General features: G+C 43.8%; 1 protein-coding gene across 4 annotated transcripts in view; it reads right to left on the minus strand.

Moving 5' to 3' along the window:
• The window catches only part of LOC119656024, a 260,457-nt gene that overhangs the window by 21,664 nt on the left and 211,201 nt on the right, over nt 1-27,592 (minus strand). For 2 of the 4 annotated variants that reach the window (XM_038062287.1, XM_038062286.1), the window contains exons 8-10: nt 25,987-26,087; nt 25,684-25,781; nt 6,470-6,662 (exon numbers count right to left, since the gene is read on the minus strand). In XM_038062287.1, coding sequence (XP_037918215.1) covers nt 6,470-6,662; nt 25,684-25,781; nt 25,987-26,087 — 392 coding nt within the window. The remainder of the gene's footprint in view (nt 1-6,469; nt 6,663-25,683; nt 25,782-25,986; nt 26,088-27,592) is intronic. The other 2 variants (XM_038062289.1, XM_038062288.1) reach the window with 1 other exon arrangement.

Genomic DNA, 27,592 nt, shown 5'->3' on the forward strand with positions numbered 1-27,592 from the left:
TTTTAGCTTTGAACTTTAAATCGTCTGAGTATTTTGCATCACGGAGTTCTATGGTAACCCGCTCTCAGCTTGCTCAGCCCGTTCGTTCCATCGGTTAACAGAGCCACTAATACCCTTTCCATAAGTCGCCAGGAACCGGTGGAATTACAGCCGAATTGATTAAATATGGAGGTGCCCAATTACAAGCGGTTCATCAACATATGCTCAATGGTGACAGCTTCTTGATTTTTTCAGATTTCAGGTTTGGTGGGTTCGCCCTCCTCCATTGTGCATTCAATGTCAAAATTTTCTTTCATTTGATACCCCACATGACTATATTTGGTAAAAAAAATTACACCGCTCTATGCACGTGTAGAGATCCCCCTTAACTTACACGTAGAACGATGTAACTATAACTGCATTCACAATTCCCACGTTTCCACCAAATTTGGTGTCAATTGATGTAATAGTTTCTGAGAGAAATACGTGTGACATATGGGCAGATAGACGAGCGAACAGGCAGACTCTAGTGCCTATGGAATCGTGACAGGACAATTCAGAGGCCATTCACCTCCGCAGATCACGTGCCCTATGCTCTTGTTAAAAATAATTCAGGGGTTATTTCTCCAGCAAGAGGGGGGTACTGAAACTTTCCAGCGCTCCCTTGAATGTGACGCTGATTCCACCAGTCATTAGGAAAGAGCTGCTGGAGATCTGTAGTCAAATAGGTGACTGCAAAGCCCCGGGTCTGGCCGGCATACCGAATAAACTCCACAAGCTTATCCTCAAATATGGACCGGATATGTTCGCGGATTTGTTTGAAGCGTGCATATCCAAGGATATCTTTCATGCACCATGGAAGCGGCAGAAGCTAGTGCTGTCGCCTAAGGCTAGAAAACCTCCAGGGGAACCGCCCTTCTATATATCTTTTAGACACTATGGGCAAAATTTATAATAGATTGTAGTATTTTGATTGAGTAATTTATAATAGATTGCTCCCGGTCGTAGAGAACCAAAGAGACCTTTCAAATCGGGAGTATGGGTTCCGTAAAGCCAGATCAACCATTGATGCGATCAAAATGGATACTAGCTTGGCCGAAAATGCAATTGATGGAAAAAGTTGTATCAGCAAATATTGCGTGGTGGTGACTCTGGATGTGAACGCATTCAGCTCGGCCAATTGGTACCTCTCTGGCAACGATTAGTGTCCCCACCACCTTCGCTGTTATTGTTGATAACTACTTGTAAAAACGGACACTCTGCTATAATACCGATGAGGATACATTGTCTTCGTAAGTGTGGTCGCAGAACAAATCAAAGATGCTGAATTGTACTCAAGCAAAGCGATCGGTGCTGTATAGGCTTGGTTAAAGAGTGCTGGACTGGCACTTGCGGAGGAAAAGACGGAAGCGGTTCTCATCACTAAGCCCTGAAAGAGAAATCACACCTGCATTAGAATTAGGAATCATAACATCACTTCCAAGCCGGCCAGCAAATACTTGGAAGTGATGACAGACGGAAAACTGAGGATATCCGCGACCGATATGGGGTTGTACCGGTCGTGGAAAAACTGCAAGAGAAACGTATTCAATTGTATGGTCACGAAATTCGCGTTAACTAGAATTCACGTGCCAAGATTGGCCTCAACATCGATGGTAAACGACCAAAAGGCCGGCCGAAACAATGTTGTTTGATACGCTGGGTGGGGATTTAAAAGACTCGTGATTGCATCCAGATCAGGCATTTGATAGAATAAAATGGCGCAACCAATCACGATGAGCCGACCCCGATTGTGAACGGGACAAAGGCAGAAGAAAAAGAAGATGATGACGGGAAACTCAATTTTAAGCAGCACGGGGTCTCAGAGGACCCAGAGCACGTATTGTTCGTATGTCCTAGGATCGGGGAAGAAAGAAGAAACCTAGATGAAACTATAGGTGAAGTGCTCTCACCAAAAAAATTTGTCCGATGAGTGGTAGCTTGCCAGGAGGATTGGGATGTGATCAACTCCATAATCGCAGCAATCCAGGATAAACTGCGAAAAGCAGAAGAAGTGAGGAAGGCGCCATCTCACCATATGGTCAAAGCTCTTACTGAACAGGACAATGATTTTGCCAGTTCTTACATATTTCTCGGAGACTTGGATTCTTAAGAAGAAAAATTGCGACCTAATTTACGGGAGTGAATTGGTTTGATGATAGTCTGGAAGATGGCAAAAAATGTGAATTTTTGGGAATGGAGTAATCAAAATTTAATTTTCGAGGCTCTTTCAGATCGCACAATTATTCAATTTATTATTATAGTTTCGAGTATTGTGAAAGATTAATGAAGCTGTTACTTTTGGTAAAATAATGAATCATAGGTAAGATGTGTCAAACACAAAATGACACCCGAAAAGAAGAGACGCTACCGCCTCATTACAAACGCTAACTGTTGTTTAAATTCAAATAGGTCTTGAGTTATCAGGACAAGGAGGAGCAATACATAGACCGCTTTTGCTAAGAACTTTAGGAGAACTGCAGTGCCAAAAACTCGATCCACCCTCCAAACTGACAAACTGGACAAGTGCTTGTCGGAGGGTATTTCCATGGTTGGAATTGAAAGTTAGCTCTGATGTCATGATTGAAAAAAATCAACGCGGACAAACTTTTGATCATCCTTCGAAATTCGTGTTCATTACATCGCGACTTATCCTTTTTGGAAGCTCCCCGATTTGAACTCGATGTTTCGAGTTTCTCGTTATTTCGATTAAGTACTGGTACGTGAAGCCAATAGACTTACTAGATACAGCTCCCACATGAGCTAGGATCGAATACGCAAATGGACAGTGGAAAACGAAATAACCAGCAAACAACGAAAGAATAGTCCTTGAAGGAACGGGGGAAAAAGGATAAATACTGGAATTTGCGCAGTGAGGAAAAGTGGAATTCCTCCGGGCGTATACTGGTAAACTTCTTATACCAGACATTCTGCACTGGATTTAGGCCAGGATCTATCCAGTTCTTTGAACTTCATATATCGCATAACACTAGTGTTATTGCAAAAGTGTCTTTTTGGTTGGGTTGTTTTGAAGGAAATGACCTTGATTTAAGTGTCCACATTTTATTGTTATTTGTTGCGAGGGCATTCTGCCTTCCCCATAAAGAGGATCCTAAAGAATATAAATCAGTGCTAAATGTCTTCACCATACCGTTGGTAACCAAACGAGAACCAGTAGAAATTTGTCAGAGAATGGGAAATAATAAACATTTTGGTTTGGGTGCCATTCCAAATAGAGTCCTTTGGCTCAGTGATAAGACCACCCCAGAATTGTTAATCAATATGTTTAAGCATGCATGATATTAGCATTTTCCTTGGTTCAATGGAAGAAGCACCTGAGACACTGTAATAGTCGAAAATGTGAGGGACGGCCACAACCATCATGGCCAATCACGAAGCCAGAGATTTTCGAAGGATAGAAAGGGTGGCACTTCAGTCCCTCTCACGTAATGTACAAAAGCGTACGTGCCTTATATATGATGCGTTAGAATCGCATCAGAGTCTGAAAGATCTGTAGATCGTGTAGTGGAAGCGAGTGAAAACTCCCCGAAGCCACGTGCCTCTGAAACTGGATCCCTCTGGTGGCTGGGGTTGCACCCTGGAATGCGACATTTTGGATTTTATAGCTTGTGCGTACTGGGTAGTCTGCAACTGTATTAGAAGACCTCGATGAAATCAAAAGGTCGTGCCTAGTATCCTAGTGACCAAGCGCCATCAATGCCGTTTGAACCAATCGTAAAGCGGGGTAGGCACTCTCTACATATTACGTGGAAAGACCATCTCCTATTTTTACATTCGTCACAACACTGATCATCACATCGAGGATAGAGAAGGTACGAAAGATGGTCATTTAGAACAGATTTTTCCCTATCAAAGGTTATAGGGGTGGTCTATTGGAACAACAATTTGCTTTTTGCCAAGCCCATTCTACGATTGAAACTAAATTGGGACGCGAAGTCCTTCAGAAAGTGCTGTACTCACGTGATGTTTGACCTCAAAAATGTATTTATGATAAATCATCTAGTTGGGAATTGGTTAAAATGGATTTCCTAGTAGCATGACTAAGCTAATCGAAAGCCGTCTTTTAAAAGAACAGATAAAGGACTTAAGGAATGCAGGCGCTGCTGTATAGTGGGGTGTTCATGCTTCCATGTAAAAGGGGCTGTGAAAATTGGTTTCAGGATAATTTCAATGCGGTTGTGGTCACAAAATAACCCGAAGTTCTTGGAGTATTTGCTAATAAGACCATCAGCACCATAACAATATTACTAGAAATAACAGATATTTATCTAACGAAAGAAAGGTGAATAAAATAATAGGAATAGCTAGTATTCGTGACGGTGGCACCACTATCATTTCAAAGTCGGGAAATCTGGCCTACGCCAGCGAGAAAGCGGTAAACAATAGAACATCGCTAGTATGGACTACGCAGAGCAGTGAAGGGACGAAATAAAGCCACTAATTTTTGTGACTGAACTAGTTTGCTCCAATCGTTTATATGCGATACCGATATGAGAGAAAGCGTAAGAGAGCGATCGATGGAGGACAAACATGACTTCCCCTTTAGCAACGCACAGCGCCTTCAAGATGACTCAGGCGAGGCAACAGGCTCTACTGCATGAATGGTTTCGATGGATTTTTTGATAAGTATGTATGATGTGTGGTCTGTATGCGAAAGGGTGAATGGATCTACTTAAAAAATATATAGAATTATCGGAAGCAGAAGAGGAGAATCACTGGGAAAGTGACGACGAAGATGGGATGCCTTATAAAAAAGTCGCTGGACCCACACACTGATTATCTGTATTGGAGAGTTGATTCATCGACGATTCGTTTTATTGTCCTAAATGGGATTGCGCATCTGAAAATCCTGAACATGTCATATTTTACTGTTCGGAAAGGAGGAGCTTGAAGGATTCTATAAAATTCAGCATAAACCCGTAAAACCTTATCAGGGAAGCTCGGAAGAAAGCAAGCACAAAGATTCAGGCAGTGCTTGGTAGGGACAAAAGGAAAGCACTCCTCGTGAAGTAATGCTTTGTAGTGATTCCGGGGAGAAGGAAGAAAGAGAAAGTGGCGGTAGTTTTGGCGGGTGAAGATCCAACACACAGCTGCAATTTGGCGCAGCAGTATCTCTTCAAGATTTCCAAAGCAGTCAAAAAAGACAGAGAGTAACAAATTTTTGTTTTATGTAAAATCTACCATTTACGCAATGACTAATATTGTAATTGTCATAATATCGGAAGGGGCGCCACCTAAACCCTTGACTATAAGTAGAATGAGGAAAGATTACATCGTTTCTAAGTTTAGAGAGGAAATATCTCCGTATGGAGAGGGGTGGTCGATAATTTTGTAGTATATAGCAATGATTACAGGTCAAACTTGAACAAAACAGCCGAAAAGATATGAACGACATGAAGAAATATTCCACAAAGAAAGAATTAGACTACCATTATGCGTCGGGTAATACTATGGGAATTTCAGGGACCTATTTTTAAGGTCGAAAGGCTCTAGACTTATGGAGGTCTTTGTTCCCACCTATCCAATGTGTGAATACTCGAACAACTTCAATAGCTTATAATGTGGAACCTCGATTTCTATAAGTAAATTCTCCATCTATACCAGCTGTGCCATCTGCTGTACTTAGGTTGAGAGCAACGCGACTAATTTTTTCCTCCCTGCAGTCTAAATTCTAAAGTTCACATACACACAAGAAATTCCGACTTTTTGTGCTTCTTTCTGGCTCGCTACCGAAATTTATTTCAGCAGAATATTCCTGGCTCGAATCGAGTGATATTTTCAAACTTCCCCATATTGTTTTGATTTGTTTATTTTGATATCTAATGAAAAAGGACACTGTTATGGTCACATCAGGTCATCATTCATTTACGGTCTCTCCTACCGGCATGTCCCATTTTCCCGAGGGATCTATATTGAAATTTGGATTATTTTACAATTTTTCAAGATAAATTTTTCAAAAAGTTGACTCAAGAAATCTTCACCAAAGCTTCTTGATAGGACTATTCCAAGAAATTACTGTGACAAACCCTAAAAGGTATGGTTAGTTATGGCGTTTAGAATTTAATTAATAAAGCCAATGGCTCGATTTATGGGAAAATGAGAACACTCCGCCTAGGAAAAATGGTTTTACTGAGGAAGGGGAATGTAGCGTTAAGGGAAATGTCGTGTTAACATTGTAGGCAGATAATAAGCAGGAACTGTGGCAGGATGAATTCTTTGTTGGTGAATTTAATATTTCCCTCAGCTTCTCGAAAAGTCGAAAGGACAGTGAAGCAGATTGCTAGTAACCCACAGAGATGCCGCTTAGCCGTGGTTAACGTGCTTTGTCTCACACAGGGGTTAAGGCAAACATATATTGTTTATGCTATGTCAGATGATCCCATAATTGTACGGTATTCAAACTTAACACAAAATCTGTTATATTATTTACCTGTTGTTGGTATAACTCTTGATCGCGCTAAATCCGCCTTATTGCCTACAAGAATCACAGCCTTCTCTTTGGTGACATGCTCCTGCCACAGGTAATTCAAAATTTCTTCAGCTATCCGAAAGGAGTTTCGATCAACTACGGAATAAGCAACTATGCATGCATGCGGTTCATAGGTTGACAAGCAGTTTTCCACCTGTAAGAAAAAAAGAAAATTTCGTGAATGTGATATAAACGAAAACTCATTGGCTGCAAACATATAATTTATTATGGAAACCTGTTTATTACACTCAAAAATTAAATTGTGGACCGTATCGCTATAAACAGTACTCTACCAAGATAAGGGATATAAAAGATTGGAAAGGTTAAATTCGAATTGCGTAGATTCCTGTAGGGTGATTCGTGGGAGGGCACGTTCTTGGTGCCCTTACAAGGTGGTTATGATTTACCACCCTACATTTTAGAGAATGATTTATATATAAAAGACTATTCTTTTCCAACAGGGAAGCGGCTATAATGTAATATAATTTAATAGCCATAATTGTGGATGCAGCTCCGTAGTAAAACAATCAAAACCAGTTTCACTACGTAATTCTGGGCTCCAGCTACAAGCATTTAAAATTTAAAAATAAAAAGAGGGATATCAGGCAATGCAGGAATTATAAAGGTATCATGTTGCTGAGCACTATCTATAAGATATTCTTTGCTATCTTTCTAGTTCGGATAGCCCCATACGCCCAGAACATTATTTCACCCATACCAAAGAGACTTCACTCCAGGCTTTCGCTCTTATCGTAGCTCTAGACTGTGGCTAGTCCTTATGCATTGCTCGGAGACCTGCGTTTTTAGCAACGGGGGTTTGAGAGAAGAATCCGCGGGAGATTTTTTGGTCCTCTACGTGAGGATGGACGAATTCGGAGCCTACATAACAATAGGTTACGGTGGGCGGGTCACTTAATTCGTATGGATGAGGATGATCGCACTCGGAAAGTCTATAAGGGCAACATCTATGGTAGAAAAAGAAGAGGAGGGAGACCTTGCCTGAGATAGAACGATGGCGTATGCCAGGCCGTCAGACAGCTTTTAAGCATATCGAATTGGTGCTGCGCCGTTGATGATGATGGTCATTTCACCCCATTCTTTCAAGTCGGCCGCGCGGCAGATTGCGCCCTCTTCCAGTGCGCCCGGTATCGCTCTGCCACTTATCTGATTCGAATTCTATCTAGATACTGATGGTTTCGGTGACCAATTAGCAGAAGCGGAATTGCTAGAGTTCTGATTAGTATTAAGGATAATGGTCTGATGTTTGGCCAATTTTAACAATATACCCCTTTTTGGTGCATTTTTTCTATGATATTTTCAATCTGCTCTGTAAAATCTTAATCGAGGATCTCAAATTGGGCATTTGCTACCTTGCCAACGATATTTAGGGTGCTTCTCTTGGATGTTAGAAATCCTGGGTCATGTTTAGGGAGAGAATGTAAAACTCTCTCCCTAAACTTGTATCGCTGCTAAAGCTGGTTGAGGCACTCCTAATGTCAACGCTTTTAAAATGCATTCCTCATAAACGTAGCTGTTTGAGTTGTTTGGTGTCAATAGGTAAGATAAGAGCTTTACCTAACTAACTAGTCTGTAGCCAGCTTGTTCCCAATTTCTTAATTACAAAGCAGGGAAGAACCGCTATATAAATCTTTTGTCGAAGTTTGTAAACATTCATATTTCGCATATGAATCTCTCTCATGACGAGTTTTATGTATTTGGTTGCCTTCACCACTTGGTGGGGTAGCTCGTCAACCACATCTACGCGCCATCGACTTACCGCACTCCTCTCCTCCTTTGAGCCAAATGGCCTTAGGGCAACCCATTCATCGGCCATATTCGAATAGGGGATTCCACTGCATGGCGTAGCCCGCAATGCACTTGTCACCCCTCTTTAATGTGTGACATGTCCATTATCACTACCGTTTTCCCGATCACATGGCGTACGGGTGCCACACCTGTATGCCAAGTTCTTCTTTTGAGTTGGTATGAGGCCAGCGTACTCTGTTGATACAGAACAGTCTAGACTTGATATTAGTGTTGAGATAACTGTATTTTCAGATTTTAAACAGGGCAGTGAAAGCAGATTTAGCGCTGTTAATGTATCTGGAAACATCTAGTTCGAAGATCTAAATTCCGTGCACTGTTACAAAATGATTTAAAGGATGTTGATGTGATCAACGCAGGAGGACCCGAAGCGAAAACCAGCGTGCTCTGCGTCGATCAAGCTTGCCAGATTTTCTTTGATGCGTTACAGGATTATTTTAACTATTATCTTTGCGACGGCAGGGAGCTCTCAGATACTCTTCTAATTGACATATTCAAAACGGGTCCCCCTTTTTGGGACACTTTGGGAAAGGATTCGGATTAACAAGATTTCCGAACGAGAGGAAGCAGCAGATGTGCAGTAACTGCAAGTGCAGCGATAAATAGCTCTATGGGGAGACCGTCAAGACCAGCGGCTTTATTCCGTTTGAGTGCATTGAAAGCGCCTATCCGCATGTTACGGTGACTAACCATTTTGTCCTTAAGAAGGGGAACTTCATTAGGTGAAGTGTTTTTTCCACCTTTTCAGTTGTTGATTACCGTCGATAAGTAGTTGACCGTTAACATCTTTCAAAGGACCATCGAAAGATTTTCGACCAAATGTATGCTTTTTCGTGATGTGGTATACACTTCTGAAATCATTGCGATCTGTAACATCCTAGAGCGATCAGCAAGGTAAACCTCCCACCGTCTAGCAACGGCTGGCTCATACAAGCGGTCGATGTTGAACTTAGAGGGTCGTAGCTTCCCACTCTTGTGACCATCAGATGGTGATTACTTTGGAAGCCGATATCAGCGGGACACAACTTCTAGATGTACTCATGATATGGTCGATCTGATTACTCGGACGGTATCAGTCAGTTGACACCCAATTGACTTTATGGCTGGCCATGTGCACGAACAATGTGCTGAAAATGAGGAGGTGGTTGTGGTGCTGCCAGATCCCACCTTGACATTCAGATCACTCATAGGAAGCTTCCCGTGAAACGCGTTTAATTGTTCCTATAAAGCTTCCCTCTCCACCACATCGGAAGTCTCCGTTGGTGCGTAGCATTGTACAATGCTCCTTAACCTGGATCTAAATTTAGCATTAAGAATCTTGTCAAAAACCGGCTCCCAGGTCAAGAGTGCGCGCCTCGCGATAGTCGTTAAAAGAAACCCGAAACAGTATTCGCATCTGCTACCACTTAGCTTTCCATAGCCCAAAAGCACATTGCCGGAAAAGAGAGAGGAATACTCTCCAGAGTCCCACCATTTTACCTCTCTTAGGCCCAAAATGTTCCTGGGATTCCCACTCAAGTTGAAGAAAGCAAGTATACTGAGGACGCTCGCTACCGTTGTCGTGGAGCGTGCGCACATTTCAGTAGTCAATCGTAGTCTGTTTTCGATGGTTGCCGTGAGATAAGCTCCTATCCGAGGTGTTGACGTTTCGGTAGCAATGAAGTTCGAAAATTTGCAGGATGCTATCTCATAAATTTCTATCCCTTTTTGTCACCTTCTATGATGAGTAAGGAAAACTTTAGATCTTTTCTTAAGCCCCAACACACATTTGGATCAAAATCTGGCTTTGTGATTCAGGGCTAACATTTTTCCGGTTTTGTTGGTGAAATTCGCTCCAGATAACGTTCGCTTCTTTATTAGTGCGATTTTATGTCAGATCCACACGTTTGCCAAATCTCAACAAAGGGTCGAAATTCAAGGATGTGGATAGAGTGTTTTGTTTGGATTTTATATGCTTGCAAGCGTTTGTGGTCGATCCGACCGAGGGTGTTTTTTTGGCACAAATCACCAAGATTCTTGGTCCCCAACATCAAGTGAAACGTTTGTGAAGCTTTTAGTGCCAAGCGTGTGGAGCCGGCATTAGGCTTGGAGCAAAGCAAAAGTGAAATTACTGTACTATCCTTGTCAGCGGTTCTGATGTAAGCTGGTATGTCGTGAGCTTCCTCCGGCAAATCTATGAAGCCATATAACTGTATCGATTGCGGAGCATGCAGGGTGAATAAATCTCAAGGAATTGTGATTTTGCCGACTTCGTCGAGCTTTTCTGGGGCCAACACAAGGAGATAAAATATTCGGCCGATGTTAGGTGAATAAATAACCCAATGTTTCTAAAAGAAAACGTCGTTACCCTGAACATGTCGATTTTAAGGGATAAGAATAATCCTATCGTGCACTGCAGCTTCTAAAGCATCTGCTCATCGAAGCGTATACTCTAGAGCAGCTTGTCGTGATTCGAGCACCATTTCTCGAGGAGGAAAATGGAAAATGGTCTATAACAGAGATTGTCTCTTCTGTTCAAGTAAGAGATCGGATCTGTTGAAGACAACATCGATATTGAAATTCTACTATATTGCTTATGCTACGGAGTATATACCGAATCTCCTGCCCAACCCTCTGAAGACACATGGTGGCCAGGTGGCCAAGGTCTGAAGTTTGAAGCACCTCAATGTTTCCTGTGGGTAGTTTTTCTACCAGTCCAACTAGACCTTTTCACCAGAATCATTGACTATAAACTGGTGGAGCAGTTTCGTTATGTCAATGTGACATTTTAAAATGACTGCGAATTGAAAACAGATCATCCTGAATTTTGGGACCTGCAGCTTAGATCGTTAATAGTAGTTTAAGCGCACAGTGGTGAGGCATCAATAGTATGACGTTTAGCTTCACCATGTGTTCCAAAAGATGATGTTTGTTAATAAATTGAATTTGTTGTTGCCTAAGGTCGATGCTACAGCCTGGCTGCTCACAGGCAAATAATCCTTTCCATGTTCTTGGAGCTTCTAATAAATCATTTTGTTTAGTGTTAGGCATTTCTACAATAAACGAATTGGAATGCGCAACCACTAGTTGTTGTAGTTGCTCGAGCACTGAGCTTTGTTTGAGGCTTAGAAACTGCTGTGGAGGGATTATATAGTAACTCGCATAGTACCTAGCGATTCGTGAATATGTTGCCCAATTTGTAGAACCTGCGTGCAGGAATGACCGACAGGAGCTTTGATACATCTTCCTTGATAAAGTTCAATAATGAGCCTGAACCAAGAATTGTCCGGCAGTTAAAAGAGCTACCATGTTCGTCACTAACGGTGACAATTGCGGCCCAAAAGAACGCTTCTACGGCAGGGGTAGCTAATGTTTGTTTGTAGAGCGGTGTTTGATTCAGTCGCATGAGCGATAGTTGCGACATTGCCCTGGGGTTTAAATTTAATGAGTGATGATTCGGCTCGTGGCGTAGATTTTGGCTTGATGCCGAACTCTGCAATTGATTGTACCCTTGGACCCGAAAATTAGGGAACATGCTTATCGATCGTATTCCTCCATGTTCTTGTAGTGACTAAGAAGGTGTTTAATGCTCGATCTAGCTTCCTTATTAAGAGGAAGAGCAGATGGCTTTCTTGGCTGTTTTGCAGTTGATGGCAAAAGAAGTAAAGGGATGGAGGAGCCGCTCTGCTTGCTTCTTCAGTCACATTGGCCTTCATGTACCACAACTTATGGAAAATAGCAATATTTGTGAACAAACTTGGTACCACATCGGTTCCTGTAACGATGTGCAACTGATGATGGCACGACAGCATGTTCCTTTTGCATCCCAAAAAAGGGAGGGGAGCATCGATCGGAAATGACAAATACTGCACCGCTGATACTTTCTTCGACAAGATTTTGTACTAAAGGGTTCAAACTTTTTCAAACAGATTGATTCGTTTTGAAAAACACTGTTGACCAGACAGCCAGGTAGAGTAATATATAGTAGATATATAGAGAAGGAGTAAGCGGATTTTAATAATTAGTACATTTACCTTACCCATCATCCTTAAAACGATTATGAAAAGGGATAGAACCATTGCTATGCAATTATGCTTCCTTTTCTTATATGGGCCTAACTTTGTTAATCTCGAAAGAGGATATGGAATGGCTAATCTGCAAGGAGCTTGCTAACAAATATTCTGCGGGACTAAGCTCTCTCGCCTTAAAATCTTTAACTCCTTCAAAATTATAGTGAATTCAGACAATGTTCAACTTCCAGTCTCAGTCTTCTTCCAGTTCGTTCAATATATTTAAAATTCTAACCAATTTTCATGTCTAAATCTGGACAAAGTCCCTGAACTAAGAAGCTTATTTTAAAATTCCTTACAATTTATGTTAAGTCAATCTTATTTCCAGAAATCCACATTTTCCAGGGCAACTAAAGCAGTTGAGGAAAGAAGATGGAATTCACATTTTACGCACAGAATAGGAAATGTACTCACTTCCGTATATATTTAGACGAGAGTGAAAAGGCTCTTAGCATTCGTTCCTTCAACATCGCGGGACAATATCCTTATTCTTTAATATTCTTAGTCATAACAAAGGAGGAGTGTAGCAAATAATATGAAGTGGTACACGATTAAACTATTAGCTAGGGAGGGTAGGGAGGCATTCGAATATTTACAAACTAAGTGTAATTTCCAATTTTAATATGGTTCCATCGTAGTTAATGGAATTTACGTGTTTTCTGCCACTCACACTTTATTCCATTGCATACAGTAATCAGTAGTTGCGGGGCTGTATTTATGATTTATTACGTAAATTGATATTGACATTTTCGAATCATCATGTAGCTGACACCACATTAATGGAAATACAGACCATACCGAGAATTCTACAATTTGAGAAAGTTGATTTTCTATAGGACAAACAGGTACCCTACTCCTTCCGTTAAATAAACGTTTGTAATTAACTTGGGATGAATCCATGATCATCGAAGTTAAACATGTCAACTGTGAGAGAAGAGCTGCGAAAGGTTTTACAAAATAGATGAATTTTAATTCTTCCACTTAAATGCCTACAGAGGCCCATTTAGGCCCTTGCCACTTTGGCCTCTATTTGCTTAATTATTTTATTGGCCTCTGGCTACATTCAATTCGGAAGAGAGCAAAAAGAAAACGGGGGGAGAAAAACCCTCAATTCAAGTGTTACATCAGTTATAATACGTTGAAAGGTTGGCTGTAGCATGTTTCACTAAGCATAATTTCAACAGTTTTCTTCCTTCTTGGTATCCAGTGAAGACCCTCGCATAGCTTCAGCCTCTATTCTTTTCGGTAAAGTGACAACGCTCATTAATTTCGCAACCCCGAAGCGTTAACCTGCGTTGTAAGCCGAGTTCTCACATCTGTTTTGAGGTTTTTCGGGTGACAGTCTGGGTTCTACCTTGCCCATGAGGAGGCATGTAAAACTTTTCCTATCACTAGTTCACTCATATGTCTTACTGTAGATTTCGAATTTTCATCTCTGTGGCCGCATTTGGCTTATGTCGTAAGAGGGTTCTACCTTCAGTTGTATCTAGTTCGACCTCGAGGTCCATACTGAATCGAAAGCTCCTCCAAGTATTCGTCGTAAGAAGCAGAGATCGTTTACTCTCTGACCTGATCTATCACTAAGAACCAACTTCCGTAGCACAAATTTGTGCACTTTATCCAAATTTTAACTATATAATATGACGTCTTTAAGTTTTTGTGATTGACTAACATCGATTTACTGTCTGTCTGTCTGCCACATGCACTTTTTTCAAAGGTTATACAATGTGTAACGTGTTCTGCGTTGAAGGGGGGTGGTCCCACACAAGAAAAGCAAGGTGGAAAATCATTTTCCCCGGATATGTGGAGTATCAAGTGAAAGGCTGACTTCTGAAATTTGATTCAAAAGAAGAGCAGGGCCTGGAAAGTGATAAATTCTTTCACAGACTCATTCTCAGAAACTATCCAACGGAAAAAATTGTATTCGCTCAAATGACGCTAATAATAGTATATTACTACAATTTTCAGTAACCCACTGCAGACTCTAAGAATGATAGTATGGTCTATGTTATATTATAAAGCATGAGCTTGGTAAAAATCGCACAATTGCTACTAAAGTTATAATAAGTTAAAAGGTTCTGTGCGTTTGTTTCAATCCAAGAAATTTAATGTCAACATCATGATAAAGTGGATTGTCTGACATAATATATGCATATATATACATTACCAACTAAGTACAAACGGGGCAAATGTCCACTCAACTATTTTTAAAGAAGAACTTCTGGTTTATTGACTTGTTTTTAATTGGCAGTCTGTACCGCACCCGAACAGAAATGATGGTAAAAAACTTCAATTGAATGGTTATAAGACATATGAAGCCCGTTAGGATGGTCACCCCTTCAACGCAGGTACGCTTTTGGAACAAGAACCTTTCCAGGATAAGGAGAGAGGTCCTAAGGCTGAACCGAAGAACTCAAATCGGGGACTGGTGAAGGTATAAAAATGCACGGGTGACGTATAATAATGCGATATGGAATGCAAGCCGAACAATTTTAGGAATTTTAGGAAAGACAAATTAAGGGAGGCATGACGAAAACTCGAAAATAAAGAATATGGAATGACCGAAAACTTTTGTAAAATGGGCAATCGAAATTTTTGAACCATTAAAATCACACGGCGTGAATGGTAGTACTACTTCTAATGGGTTAAACTGACGAACTAATGATGCCGAGGTAACTCGGCTCAACGGATATATGAAGCTCTGTGCGCGGTTTTAGAAGTCGAGGATGCTCCTCATCGCATGCGAAAATATAGAATCACCTTATCTGCAAAGTCAGAAATATTCCGACCTCCAGAATGGACAAAATGCTTTTAAAGGAAGGCAATAGGTACTAATTATAAACTCACGAATGTTGTATTCGTGAGGTTGTCCATAGGTCATGCTACTATCTCCGGTCAAGGGATGGATAAAAACACATTCTATGCGATAGAATCCAACTAGAACTGATAATTATTAGTAACTGTGTCAGGAGAGTGGGTCTAAGCATCAACTTAATTCCGACCGTCATGGTACCATTCACCAGAAAACCATCAGACTTGACTACATAGAAGTTACTAAATAGGAAACAGGTGCCAATAAAAAGACTTCCTTTCATGTGTATTACCTGGGCAATGAAAATGTGTCTAATTGCATGCCTGATATCCTTTAAGGATTGGATTTTGTTAATCTTCACACCCAATATATCTTGGGGTAACACTAAGGGCGAGAGTTGCCTAAAGCAAAGGGAGATTCCTGAATTACTGATTTCGAGGAATAGACAACACAGTTTCATTTCGGCAAGTAAGTTGAAACACGAATGAGCAGCAAGACTGCAACTGTTCACCATGGGCCCAAGGGAAAGTACTGATAAGAATGCAAGCGGTCAAATATATGCACATTAACTTCTCCATGAAGTATAAGAAGCAGAACATTGTGATCACAAGTAACACCCCGATGGCTACAAAGCACTCAAAGTCAAACAGGTAGACCCTAAATTTTCATGGAAATGTTTTAATAAATTAAATATGTTTGTGCTGTATGATAAGGTAAGATACTCTAGGCTCTAAATTTATTGGAATAGAAGGCAATCAAATAGCTGAGGAGCAGAAATACCGTTCAATAGACCAGAAGCCTTCAGAATCGAAAAGGGCTAATGGGGTGGTCGAAAGGGTTAATGGTAACATGCCGTGAATGTGGTCAGGCGATAAAGCGAACACCTGCAATGTAAAGGTGAGTTGCGTCCTATGCAGGGGCCGTGGCGCATCTAATGAGAACGTTGCACACACTGCGGGCTGTATCCAGTCTTCAAAGCAGAACTGGAAAGAGCTACAAATCTATATGCACCGGAGTACAACCGCTCACGAGTTGCTAGCGCAGTTCGGAGACGAAAGCTGATATAGTACTCATTAGTAAGCAGTACCGCAACAAGGATCCAGCTTCATTGTACCCTGATGATACCTGATGGCGCACCCTCCTTAGGGTTCTTACCCTAGGCCGAGGGAATGGCTTTGTTTGGATTCGGTGTTGAAGGATAATTTTTACCCCAAATGAGAAGATGCTGGACTTTCACCGCAGGATTGATGTTTCGAAGGACGCTATCTTAGGCAGGGAGTATGCCTCATTTAGACTCCAGAGGAAGACGAATTCTCGAAAAGGCGGCGAAAATAGTACTGGTAGTTCTAAACACCCGATCTACCCCAACGTTGCGGCGCTCAGTCACTGGTGTCGCTGGTGGACGGGTGGCGAGTTCTGGAAGATTCCTCGGCAAGCAACCATCAATTCATTACCTTCTAAGTGATGGACACAAACTCTCGGTGTGCCCACCACTTCGATTTTTCTGTGCATAGAACCTTGCGAAAGCGAACACCGGGAGGTTTATCAAAACTCTTGGAACAGGTGGGGCCGCGCTGGGGGTGGTGCGCTGCTGATAGTGTCATAAGTTCAGTTATGAACCTGATAACGACGTGCTGCGGAGCCTCTATGGAGCCGTGGCAAACCTTCTGTGTATTGGTGGACGGTGGAAATTGCAAAGCTTCGGGAGGAGTGCCACAGGCTCTGCCGATTAATACAACGTCTAAGCGACCGGGAGGAGGCATGTACCAGAATAACAAAGTGCAAATCAGGAGGAGACTCCGCAGCGCAATAAATAGAACAAAAGCCCGCTGCTGACGGGATCTGGTCATCGAGGTGAACGGAGACCCGTAGGGATACGGTTACAAATTAGTAACCCGGAAAATCGGGGCTCTGCGGAAACCTTGTTCAATTAAGGCCGAGCTGATGGACCGCATTGTACAAGCACTATTCCCTGCGCACCACGTACGGGATGATAATGTCAGCTATAAACCCGTTAGAACAGGCAGTCCTCTCTATGAAAAGCAAGATAGTGCCAGGACCCGATGGTATTCCAGCAGAGGTGTACAAAGTTGTATTCCAACACTGGCCAGACCTACTGCTCGGTTCATTCAACGCTTGCCTCAAAGAGGGCATTTCCCCTGCTCGCTGGAAGGTGGCGACACTTGCGTTGATCCACAAAAGGAAAGGTGACCCCGAGTTGCCGTATTCGTACTGCCCACTATGTATGCTTGACACTGCTGAAAAAGTGCCGGAAAAGCTCATCAGAAGTAGACTCATTGAAGCGATACGCGCTGCCGAAGACTTATCTGCACGCAGTTTGGCTTTAAGGTAGGAAGATCTGCAGCATCACTGTCATGCAAGTCGAGGATATCGGTAGACGAGCGGAGGCGCATAGCCGCCGAACTCGTCAGGATGATGCTCCTCGCAACGCTTGACGTTAGAAACGCCTTCAATACCGTAAGATGAAAAGGCATTCTGGGCACACTAGACGTACTTTCCATGTGCGAACTATCTCTTACGGATATTGGGGGATTATCTGAGGAACCACTCCCTGCTCTCTGAAACGCTAGAGGGTCAGAGGAGAATGGAGGTCACGTCAGGGGTAGCACAGAGAAACATCCTAGGGCCGGATCTGTAGAACGCTACCTATGATAGTCTACTTAAACTCGACATGCCAGAAGAGTCGTGCCTAGTCGGTTATGCAGATTGCTGAGCGTGTGTGGAGTTGCCAAATCTCCCATCAGGCGCGTCCCTTCGTGCGGATAAGGGAATGCTCGGCGAATGTGTCATGGCCATGCACATCCACGCATCCGGAGATGTGCGTGTATGGGCATGTTTATGCGCAGGCCGGGTAGGTGGGAAGTAAACGCCCACCTGTTGATAAAAATTGGCTATGGGAAGGATACCCAGAAATAAAACCAACCAGTGCCGGCGGTTTTTGGGAGTGAGCAAGCGGCCTCCCGGCCGTCGATATCCAACGACCGCAGTGCCTCAGTAGTGGGAACCTTGGCTACTGTGGCATCTAATGTTACAAGCGTACGGGAGGAACTTGAACTGGTGTGAGTTTATAAAGGAGCGCAGGAACATTCACCAAAATATAAGGGCCATGATAAGAGGCATCCGTTTGACGTACGGCAAGGCCCAGGATGAATGAGTAGGGAAGTCGCCGATTGGAAAAGTGAACCAGGCAACTCAAGTAACGCCGGTTCAAAATACAAAAGCGGAGAAACCGGGGAAGAGGCTGCGCGAGAAGCTGAATGACTCAACAGGCCAGCAAACCCCGAAAAGAAAAAAGGACTCAACACCCAAAAAGGCGGAGTTCATGAAAAGTACGTCTGAAGCTACCAGGGAAAATACTGCAGTGGCTACCTCGAGAAAAGGAATCGAATCTTCAAAGGCGGATGCGAAAGCTTGGAGGAAGGTAGAACCGCGGAAAAGAAATTATCGGAGGAAGATTAGACCGGAGGTGATTTCCATTTCCAAACGAGGCGAAGGGTCATACGACGACATTCTTAGGAAAGTGAAGGCAGACCCCGAACTCACCAATTTGGGAGACAACGTCAGTCGTATTAGACGGTCCCAGAAGGGAGATCTTATGCTGGAACTTAAGAAATCCAAGGATGTAACCGCGGACAAATTCTTAAGCCAAATCGGGAAGACTTTAGGGCAGGAAGCCGACATAAGAGCTAGCAGGCCGAAGATCACTATAATCTGCAAAGATATAGATGAAATCACGACGAAGGAGGAGGTTCGCGAAGCGTTGGAGAAACAGTTCGATATTGCCGGACTACAAGAGTCAGCGGTGAAAACGCTAAGGAAAGCCTATGGGGGAACACAAACCGCCATCATCAGCTTACCAGTGGAGAACGCACTCAAACTGTTAGCAGCAGGGAGAGTGAGAATAGGCTGGGTTATGTGTCGCCTTAGGGAACAGGTGGCGTTAAAACGGTGCTTTAGATGCCTTGGCTTTGGTCACATTGCGAAGTTATGCACTAACCCAAATGACAGGTCAAAGCAATGCAGGATATGCGGAGTGGAAGGCCACATCAGCAAGGACTGCGGAGCTGACCCAAATTGTCTACTGTGCAAAGGAAAGGAGGGTGTGGACCATCGGCACATTGCAGGCAGCAGCAGGTGCCCGGAATACAGGAGAGTCCTTAGCACAAGTCGCAGATGAGGTTGATACAAATCAACCTCAACCACTGCCAGGCGGCGCAGGATCTACTCGCGCAAACCATCCGCGAGAAAAACATCGATGTGGCCATACTAAGTGAACCATACCGAAACCGCGGTGGTAGCATTTGGGTCGAAGACCAAACGGGCCAAGCAGCGCTATGGACTTGTGGAGAACAAGCCTTACAGGAAATAATGGAGCACCCGGAGGAGGGCTTCATCAGAGCGAAGGTGAAGGGCATCCACATCTATAGCTGCTATGCTCCACCCAGCGCTACACTCGTCGAGTATTAGCGGATGCTTGCTGCTCTTGTTTTGGATGCAAGAGGACGTTGGCCGATCATAATAGGAGGCGATTTCAATGCGTGGGCTCTTGAGTGGGGCAGCCGGATAACTAATGTGAGGGGACGTGTTCTCCTCGAAGCATTCGCGGAGCTGGACGTGGTACTGGCGAATGTTCGGTCTTCGTACACTTTCCGGGGAAGGGGCCTGGGGTCTATAGTGGACCTGACATACGTGAGTGCCACTTTAACAAGTAGAATCGCTTGGCATGTCAGTGAGGACTATACTCACAGCGACCACCAGGCAATCTGCATAGAGATCAAGGGCGGATCGAGCTCGAAAAAGAGTTTTCGCAAAATGCCTGGTGGTATGCTTGGCTGGACAGTGAAAGCGTTCGAGGGGGACACATTTTCCGCGGTGCTCAAATCCGACATATCCCTGAATGGTACGGCTGGAGAGAAAGCCACCCAGATCACTCGATGGGTGACGGAAGCATGCGATGCTACTATGCCCAGAAGGCGATTGCTCCCCAGTAGGCAACCCAACTACTGGTGGAACAATGAAATCGCAAGTTTGCGAGCCGCATGTTTTCGGGCAAGGAGGCTTTGCCAGAAGCTCAGGGGAAAACCCGGTGGCGACGGTCGAGAGGAGGCACACAAGCAATTGCGTGGCCGCCTAAAGGAAGCCATTCGGAGGAGCAAAAAGAACTGCTTCAAACAGCTGTGCGACCATGCCGACATAAACCCTTGGGGCGAGGCTTACAGAGTGGTGATGAAAAGGCTGCGGAAATCCCCCCAGGTGACCTGTCCGCGCCTCCTGAAACAGATTGTTACCACTCTGTTCCCTCACCACGAAAATAGGGGAAGGCAAGTTTTTGTCCAGCCAAATGACGGCATAATACCGCCTGTAACTGTGGAGGAGCTGCGGGAAATATGTGGTAGGGTCGGTGACAACAAGGCCCCAGGTTTGAATGCCATCCCCAACCGAGCTTTGAAACTGGCAGTGAAGACTAGGCCCGACCTTTTCGCCAACACCTTCGAGGCGTGCCTAAAAGAAGGAATATTCCCTGCCCAGTAGAAAAAGCAAAAGTTGGTGTTGCTTCCGAAGCCTGGCAAGCAACCTGGAAACCCAGCGTCGTATCGTCCTATCTGCCTGTTGGATACAATGGGGAAGATGATGGAGAGAGTCATCTACAACAGACTTCTGCCCATCGTCGAAGCCAGCAATGGTTTGTCGGAACGCCAGTTTGGTTTCCGACGCGCCCACTCTACGGTGGACGCAATTGGCATGGTGGTAAACCTGGCAAAATGTGCACTGATTTCTGGCGGCTGCTGTGCCGTGGTGGCGTTGGATGTCAAAAACGCATTCAACTCGGCCAACTGGAATAGAATTAAAGGGGCGTTGGCTGACATAGGTGTCCCCGGATACTTAGCGAATTTGGTGGAAAACTACCTCTCAGAGAGGACTCTATGGTACAGGACGGATGAGGGCCCCAAAGAGTACATTATCACAGCCGGGGTACCACAGGGATCGGTACTTGGTCCCCTGTTGTGGAATATCGTGTATAATGGGGTGCTTGCTCTTCCCGTCCCAGAGCGGACTACGATTATCGGCTTTGCTGATGACCTAGCTGTGGTTGTTGCAGCAAAACACCCAGAAGATGTGGAGGTTTACGCAACGGAAACAGTGAGAGCGGTAAAGTCCTGGCTAGAAAAGGCCGGGCTGACCTTGGCGGACGCGAAAACGGAAGCGGTCTTGATAACGAAACGCAGGAAAAATAATACTGTAAAAGTGGAGGTCGGTGGACATACGGTCGTATCAAAGCCGACTATCAAATACCTGGGGGTAATAATTGACACCAAATTGAGGTTTAGGGAGCACCTAGAGTATGCATGCCAAAAGGCAGCCAGTGCCACCACGGCACTTGCAAAAATGTTGCCAAATATTGGTGGGCCGAAACATTGCCGGACGTTGGTGCTAGCCGGAGTGGTGCGCTCCATCCTGCTCTACTCGTCGCCTATGTGGGCAGAGGCGCTTGCAAACTCTCAGAGATGGAAGCAGGTGCACTCGGTTTACCGGCGGATGGCTTTGAGGGTTTGCAGTGCTTTTAGAACCATATCAGATGAGGCAGTATTGGTGGTGGCAGGCATGATCCCAGTTGACATTCTGGCCAAAGAAATGAGTGTCCTGTACAATGCAAGACATATGGAGGGGTATGCACAGCGTAGAAATGCGGCAAGGTCAGAGTCGCTTGATCTCTGGCAACGCAGATGGGACGAGTCTGCGAAAGGTCGGTGGACGCACAGGCTCATTCCCAACATTAGGGTGTGGCTTGAGCGAAAACATGGGGATACCAACTACCACATTACCCAGTTCCTCACGGGACACGGTGGTAGCTACAGGCAGTATCTGCACCGCTTTGGGTTGGATGACTTTCCGAACTGTCCCAGATGCGATGGCATACCGGAGGATCCAAAGCATGTGATGTTTCACAGCCCACGATTTGCGATGGAGAGAAGGAGCTTAAACCAGGTGCTGGGCAGGAGCGTGACCCCGGAGAGCTTGGTTACTGAGATGCTGGAGTCCGAGGAGAAGTGGCTTGCGGTTAGCTCCGCAATCATCCAAATGCAGGAGGAGTTGCTGAAAGAGCAAAGAAGGAGGAAAGCTGCAAATAGGAGAAGGATGAGTGCCTAAGGGCAAACCTACCCCGCGAAGTAATACCTCAATGGTGGTCCCGCGGGGCTGGGGCTGGAGAGACCGGGGGTGGTTTTTAGTGGGTGTGAATCCCACACGCGCCCGTTGTTGTTCCGCCGTTCGGGCGGCGGAGCTGCGGCGGACGTGTCTTTCTAAGATTTTCCACCTCCGTGTACTCACAAAAAAAAAGATTGCTGAGCGCACTGTCGAACAGGCACAAAGCGGACTTGGCATATTGACGCGACGGGCAAGCAGATGGATGACTACTCATGCTTTCAACCTTGCACTGGTAAAAACCGAAGTAGACATCCTGACTAAACAGCGAATTCCGACCCTGTATCTTATATCGTTCGACGAGTCGATAATCGAGTCAAAAGTAGCGGTAAAGTACCTCGGGTTGACTCTTGACTCAAAAATGAGCCATTTTGAGCAAAACAAAGCAGCAGTGAAAAAGGCTGCAGCTGCAGTTTCGGCGTTAAGTAGACTAATGGCAAATATTGGAGGTACTACGTCTAGCAGGCGATGTCTCCTGATGAGTTCGACGCATTCTGTCCTGCTCTACGGTGCAAAGGTATGGGCTGATGCTCTTTGCAAGGAGATATACAGTAAGCGTTTCGCGGAAGTACAGAGACGTAGGGCGGGGGGGGGGGTGGCACTGTCTCTGATCGCGGGAGTGATCTTCGTTGCCCTTCTTGGTAAGGAGCGTCAAGCCATATACAGGCGAAAGGGAGAAGAACCAAGGGAGGTGGTTGCTCGTGAAGAACGGCAACGCACCCTAGACGAGTGGCAACTCTCTTGGCAAAATGAAACTAGAGGCAGATGGAATGCGCGGTTCATCGGCAATTTAAGTGCATGACTGAATCGGAAGCATGGAGAGACTGACTATTTCCTTCCCTAGTTTTTAAGTGGATATGGAGGTTTTCTTACCTGCACAATATTTGAAAAGCACGATCTCCGGATTGTGTCTTTTGCAATGGAGTTGAGCTCGACGCCCATCACACTTTTTTTTCTTGTGGAATATGGGATGGGATTCGTCAGCAGCTCTATTGAAACATAGGGGACCTCTCTACAGGCAACATCGTCGAGAAGATGCAGAGCAGTGTTGACAGGTGGAACTTTGTTGCCCATTACCTTCGAGTCCTTCTCGTTACAAAGAAGAGAGAGCTCGAAAGGTAGAGGGGCCGGATGATAGAAAGCTCCGTGAACTGACAGTTCCTTTGCTCCTCTTTCCTTCCGTTGGCGAAAGGAATTCCCTGATTTGAAGGCTCCGCAAGGCGGGAGAGTTCGGAGTCTAGCCCGAAGTAAGGTGATAAACGGTTCCAAGGCTAGCCCTCTAACGATGGGGAGGTATTTAGTTGGTAGTCCGACGACGTACCGTTGCGGGAGTGCAACAATCTGTGAGTAAATGCATTCACCTACCCTACCTCGAAAAAAAAACCAAAAAAACTATGCCCCCCTGGCGTCGTTGCTCCCTGTTGTTCTCAAGTTTTCCGACCCGTTGGTTCCTAGGCTTCTCCTTTCTATCTATGGAGCTGCTTGTTCACTTGACGAAGTAGGGAATATACCTCCGCGTGTGCCCGTGTTGAGAGTGCAGCATTGCCCGGTATTCATCGTCGAATCAGCCGTTCCGAGTTTCTTTGTGGTTGGTGCCAACTATGTTTAGGGCCGCACCAATGATAACGTACTTCAGGTAGTCGTGGACATGATTAGTTGATGCTTCATCTCCGGGACCTCTGTTAGCTGAAGTTGTTACTGTATCTATTTTCCCCTTATAAGTGTTACGTAAGACTCTCTTGTGGATAGATTCAGTGTTCACTCTCACCTGATTGTCAGAAGGGACATCATGCCAACGAAATAGTGGACCCAGTTTTGTCCTTTATCCTCAGTTTTCAAGGGAATAATGATAAGAACATGTTCTTACAACAATTCGACTAGTTGTTTCATTTGGTGATTGTGGCAATCGGTTTCTCACTCATATGTCTTGTTGTGGGTACACTTGTATATTTTCTTATGACAAACGAGTGGTCTGAAAATAGTTAATGACGCAGCTCACTTTGAGCTTAATTAGGCGGTATTCCTAGCGATTAATTTATTTGAAATAATTAAAACTTGCTTTTTCTATTCGCTAGTGTTATTTATTGGTCTTGGAAATACCGATATTTTGGGTATATTTCATCAGTGCTAAATATCGGTATTTGAAAGACCAGTAAATAATACTAGTGAATAGAAAAAGCAAGTATTAATTATTTCAACAGTTCACTCGTCATCAGTTCTCCCTCCACATTTTTAATAGAACAACAATGTCTTATTTACATCTTAGGCAAGCGATCCAATAGCTACCTTCCTCTGAGAGTGAGCAGTCCGGATTCCCAATGAGTGTATATTAAGTTCCCTCAGCAAAGTTCCAAACGGTAAGAAATCTGTTCCCTAAACTGTTGATAAATCCTCCAATCGTTCGAGAAGTTAGTCTAATCTTTGGAGGACAGCAGAGTGTAGTGATGATTATGTCGGTGGTCCAATCTAGTAACTGGATTAAAATTTCTTGGAGGTAGTTCTTACAGGACCTTCTAGAAGATAGTGTTTAATATAGGATGTCATAAGCATTCCAGTACTACAAGCAGGTCTCCCTCCCGAATGCCTAATGTAATACAGGCGATACCCGCCAATTTGAAAGAAAACTTTATTGTTATCACAATTGAAGAAGAGTAACCGCATGACTCCTGCTCGTTGTCCTTTTACAATATCAAGATTTTTTGCAGTTGCGTAGCATCATATCTAAGTAAAATAATTGTAGTTAATGTCCCAGGGTTGTCCGCTTCGGCCCTAACCGATTGCAAATCATTTACATCGTCTAACGATATGAAGATATCGTGAGACTATTATCTGCGAAACCGCACAATTCTACTTGTTTATGGTAACTGAAATTTATATGATAACAAATGCGGAGGAGTTCACTGCAAAAAATCCTTTCCTGGGAATAATGCAAGGAAGAAATTCATGGATGTGATGGGAAGGAACGACGAAGCATATGAAGCCAAAAGAACGTGCCGAGGAAGTTTGATCAACGGTTTCCGCAGTTTTATAGATGTTTTCATCACCAAATAGAGATGAAGCGCTAGAAAGCACAGCATCCTATTATTCAACTTATGCGATGGTATCAACGAAAATTTATTGTGCAGCTATCATACAGTATAATAAGCAAGACCGGATAAACAAAAAGGATTGGATTGGATGCCACTTTAAAAGCAGCCATGCAAGTGGTTGGAAAAAACACATCACTACAATTTTCTCGAAAAATTTCCAATAAATATATTACTTACGCTCATTTCCACGCTCGGATGGTCAATGAAAACCAGCTCAGATTCCTCGTCATCCAGCAGAACGCTCACAGTCTTTTCACCAAACTCGTCATCTATAACTCAATTTAGAAGAAAATATAAATTAAATTATTGCACATCCGCCCTGAAGCCTGTGGAAGCGGATAGAATAGTTTAGAGCGAAAATTATTCCCCACAGGAACTGGGGACATGAATATGTTTACGGAGTCCTTTAAAACCATAAACCTTCATAATCCCCCTTCCTGCACGTGTGGGGGTATACAGCGAGCATAGCTGGAATTATACCTAAGCTGGCATCATAAGTGTGCATGTATTCCGAGGTCATAAATTGTGAGACAAGCGCCGTTTTGCCAACACTCGCTTCGCCTAGCATAACCACACGATACCTGCAAATAAAATTGGTAAGTAAACCTGGAGGATGGGGTTGTATTCACCTGTGTATGTGTACAATGTAAGGCCTTGATAAATTCCTTTTCCTGCATATTATTCGGCTCGTTGCAGGCCAACCGGGCATTAAAGCATTAACCATTGATTTATTGTGTTGTAAACTTCTTTTGTAAATTTTTGAAATTTAAACCGATTCTGCCTACGGAAGGCTTTTCACCCGGAATTGGTAATGAATGTACGTATTTATGTGGGTAAATATTCCGGATACGTTCTTTCAATATCCACAAAGCTCATATAGCAAAACATTCCATCATTTCGATTTCTGATTTTAAAAGTATGCGATTTTATTGGGTTGGCGTATAAGTGATTGCGGATTTGTTACTTACAAGTATATCAGTAAAAGGTAGATGATGACTTGAAGTCATACTCGATAGAATTCAAAAAGCCCTTCATCTCAAATAAGAGTTATTTTTCATTACGACTCTTACAGACTATTTTAGGTTCAAATTTACGGTGTACTTTGATAATCCTTACAACGGCTGCTAACAACATCCGCAAGGTTTGCACCGAGTATCTGAAAACTAATTTCATTTAAGGACTTTCATTGTGAAGCCTTCACTGGACTGAGGCGGTTTACAATAGTGCAACCTTACTCTCTTTTGGATGAACCTCTGGTTCGTAAACGAAAACCTCCTGCCCCTAATTGTAGCCCCATTGTGTAGGTTAAACCGGTACCGGTCTTTGCGAACTACTGCCGCAACACCCTTTTGTGATACTGGAAGCAAAACATACCTAACGCCTCTGCTACGAGGTCTGATCAAAAAGTTCCAGGGCTTTTTCAATAACTCTTTATTACAAACATTTACAATTGTTCTAACGTTACCCCTTTCTCGCCGGTGTTTCCACTGTTCCATGCATTTGGAAAACTCTGTTTCATGGATGCTTTTCAGCTTTTTTTTCCTTTATCTCCTCTTCGTCTGAAACTTCTGTCCTTTCATTGGGTACTTGGGTTTTTGGAACACCCGGAAATCAAATGGAGCTAGGTGAGGAGAATAGGGTGGGGGCCGGGGGAGGGACAGATTGACAGATTGTCATACATCATTAATTCCTCCCACAGAATTAATGATGTATGACAATCTGTCAATCTGTTGATGTATGACAGAAGAACACAGTGAGTATCACGTCAACGGTTGATCTCGGCTGCAGAGCTTTTTTTGATCCTGGTGAATTTTTTGACTTCCACTGCGACAACTGCACCATGGTTTCCACGTCGTAGCTATAAACCTAAGACTCGTCATATGTAATGATAGTTTTTGAGAAGCCTTTATTACCATTGGCCATTTCCATGAGCTCCTGCAAACCTCGAGGCGGTGTCATCAGTGGTGGAATGAACTTGGCTACAACCCTTCTCATCTCCGACTTTTGGGTCAAAATCTCCTGACGTGACCAAATGAGATGTCGCACTCCTCTACCATCTCTCGCAAAGGTATTTACTTTGTTCATA

The sequence above is a fragment of the Hermetia illucens genome, chromosome 4 (genome assembly GCF_905115235.1).
Source record: "Hermetia illucens chromosome 4, iHerIll2.2.curated.20191125, whole genome shotgun sequence".
Taxonomy (NCBI): domain Eukaryota; kingdom Metazoa; phylum Arthropoda; class Insecta; order Diptera; family Stratiomyidae; genus Hermetia; species Hermetia illucens.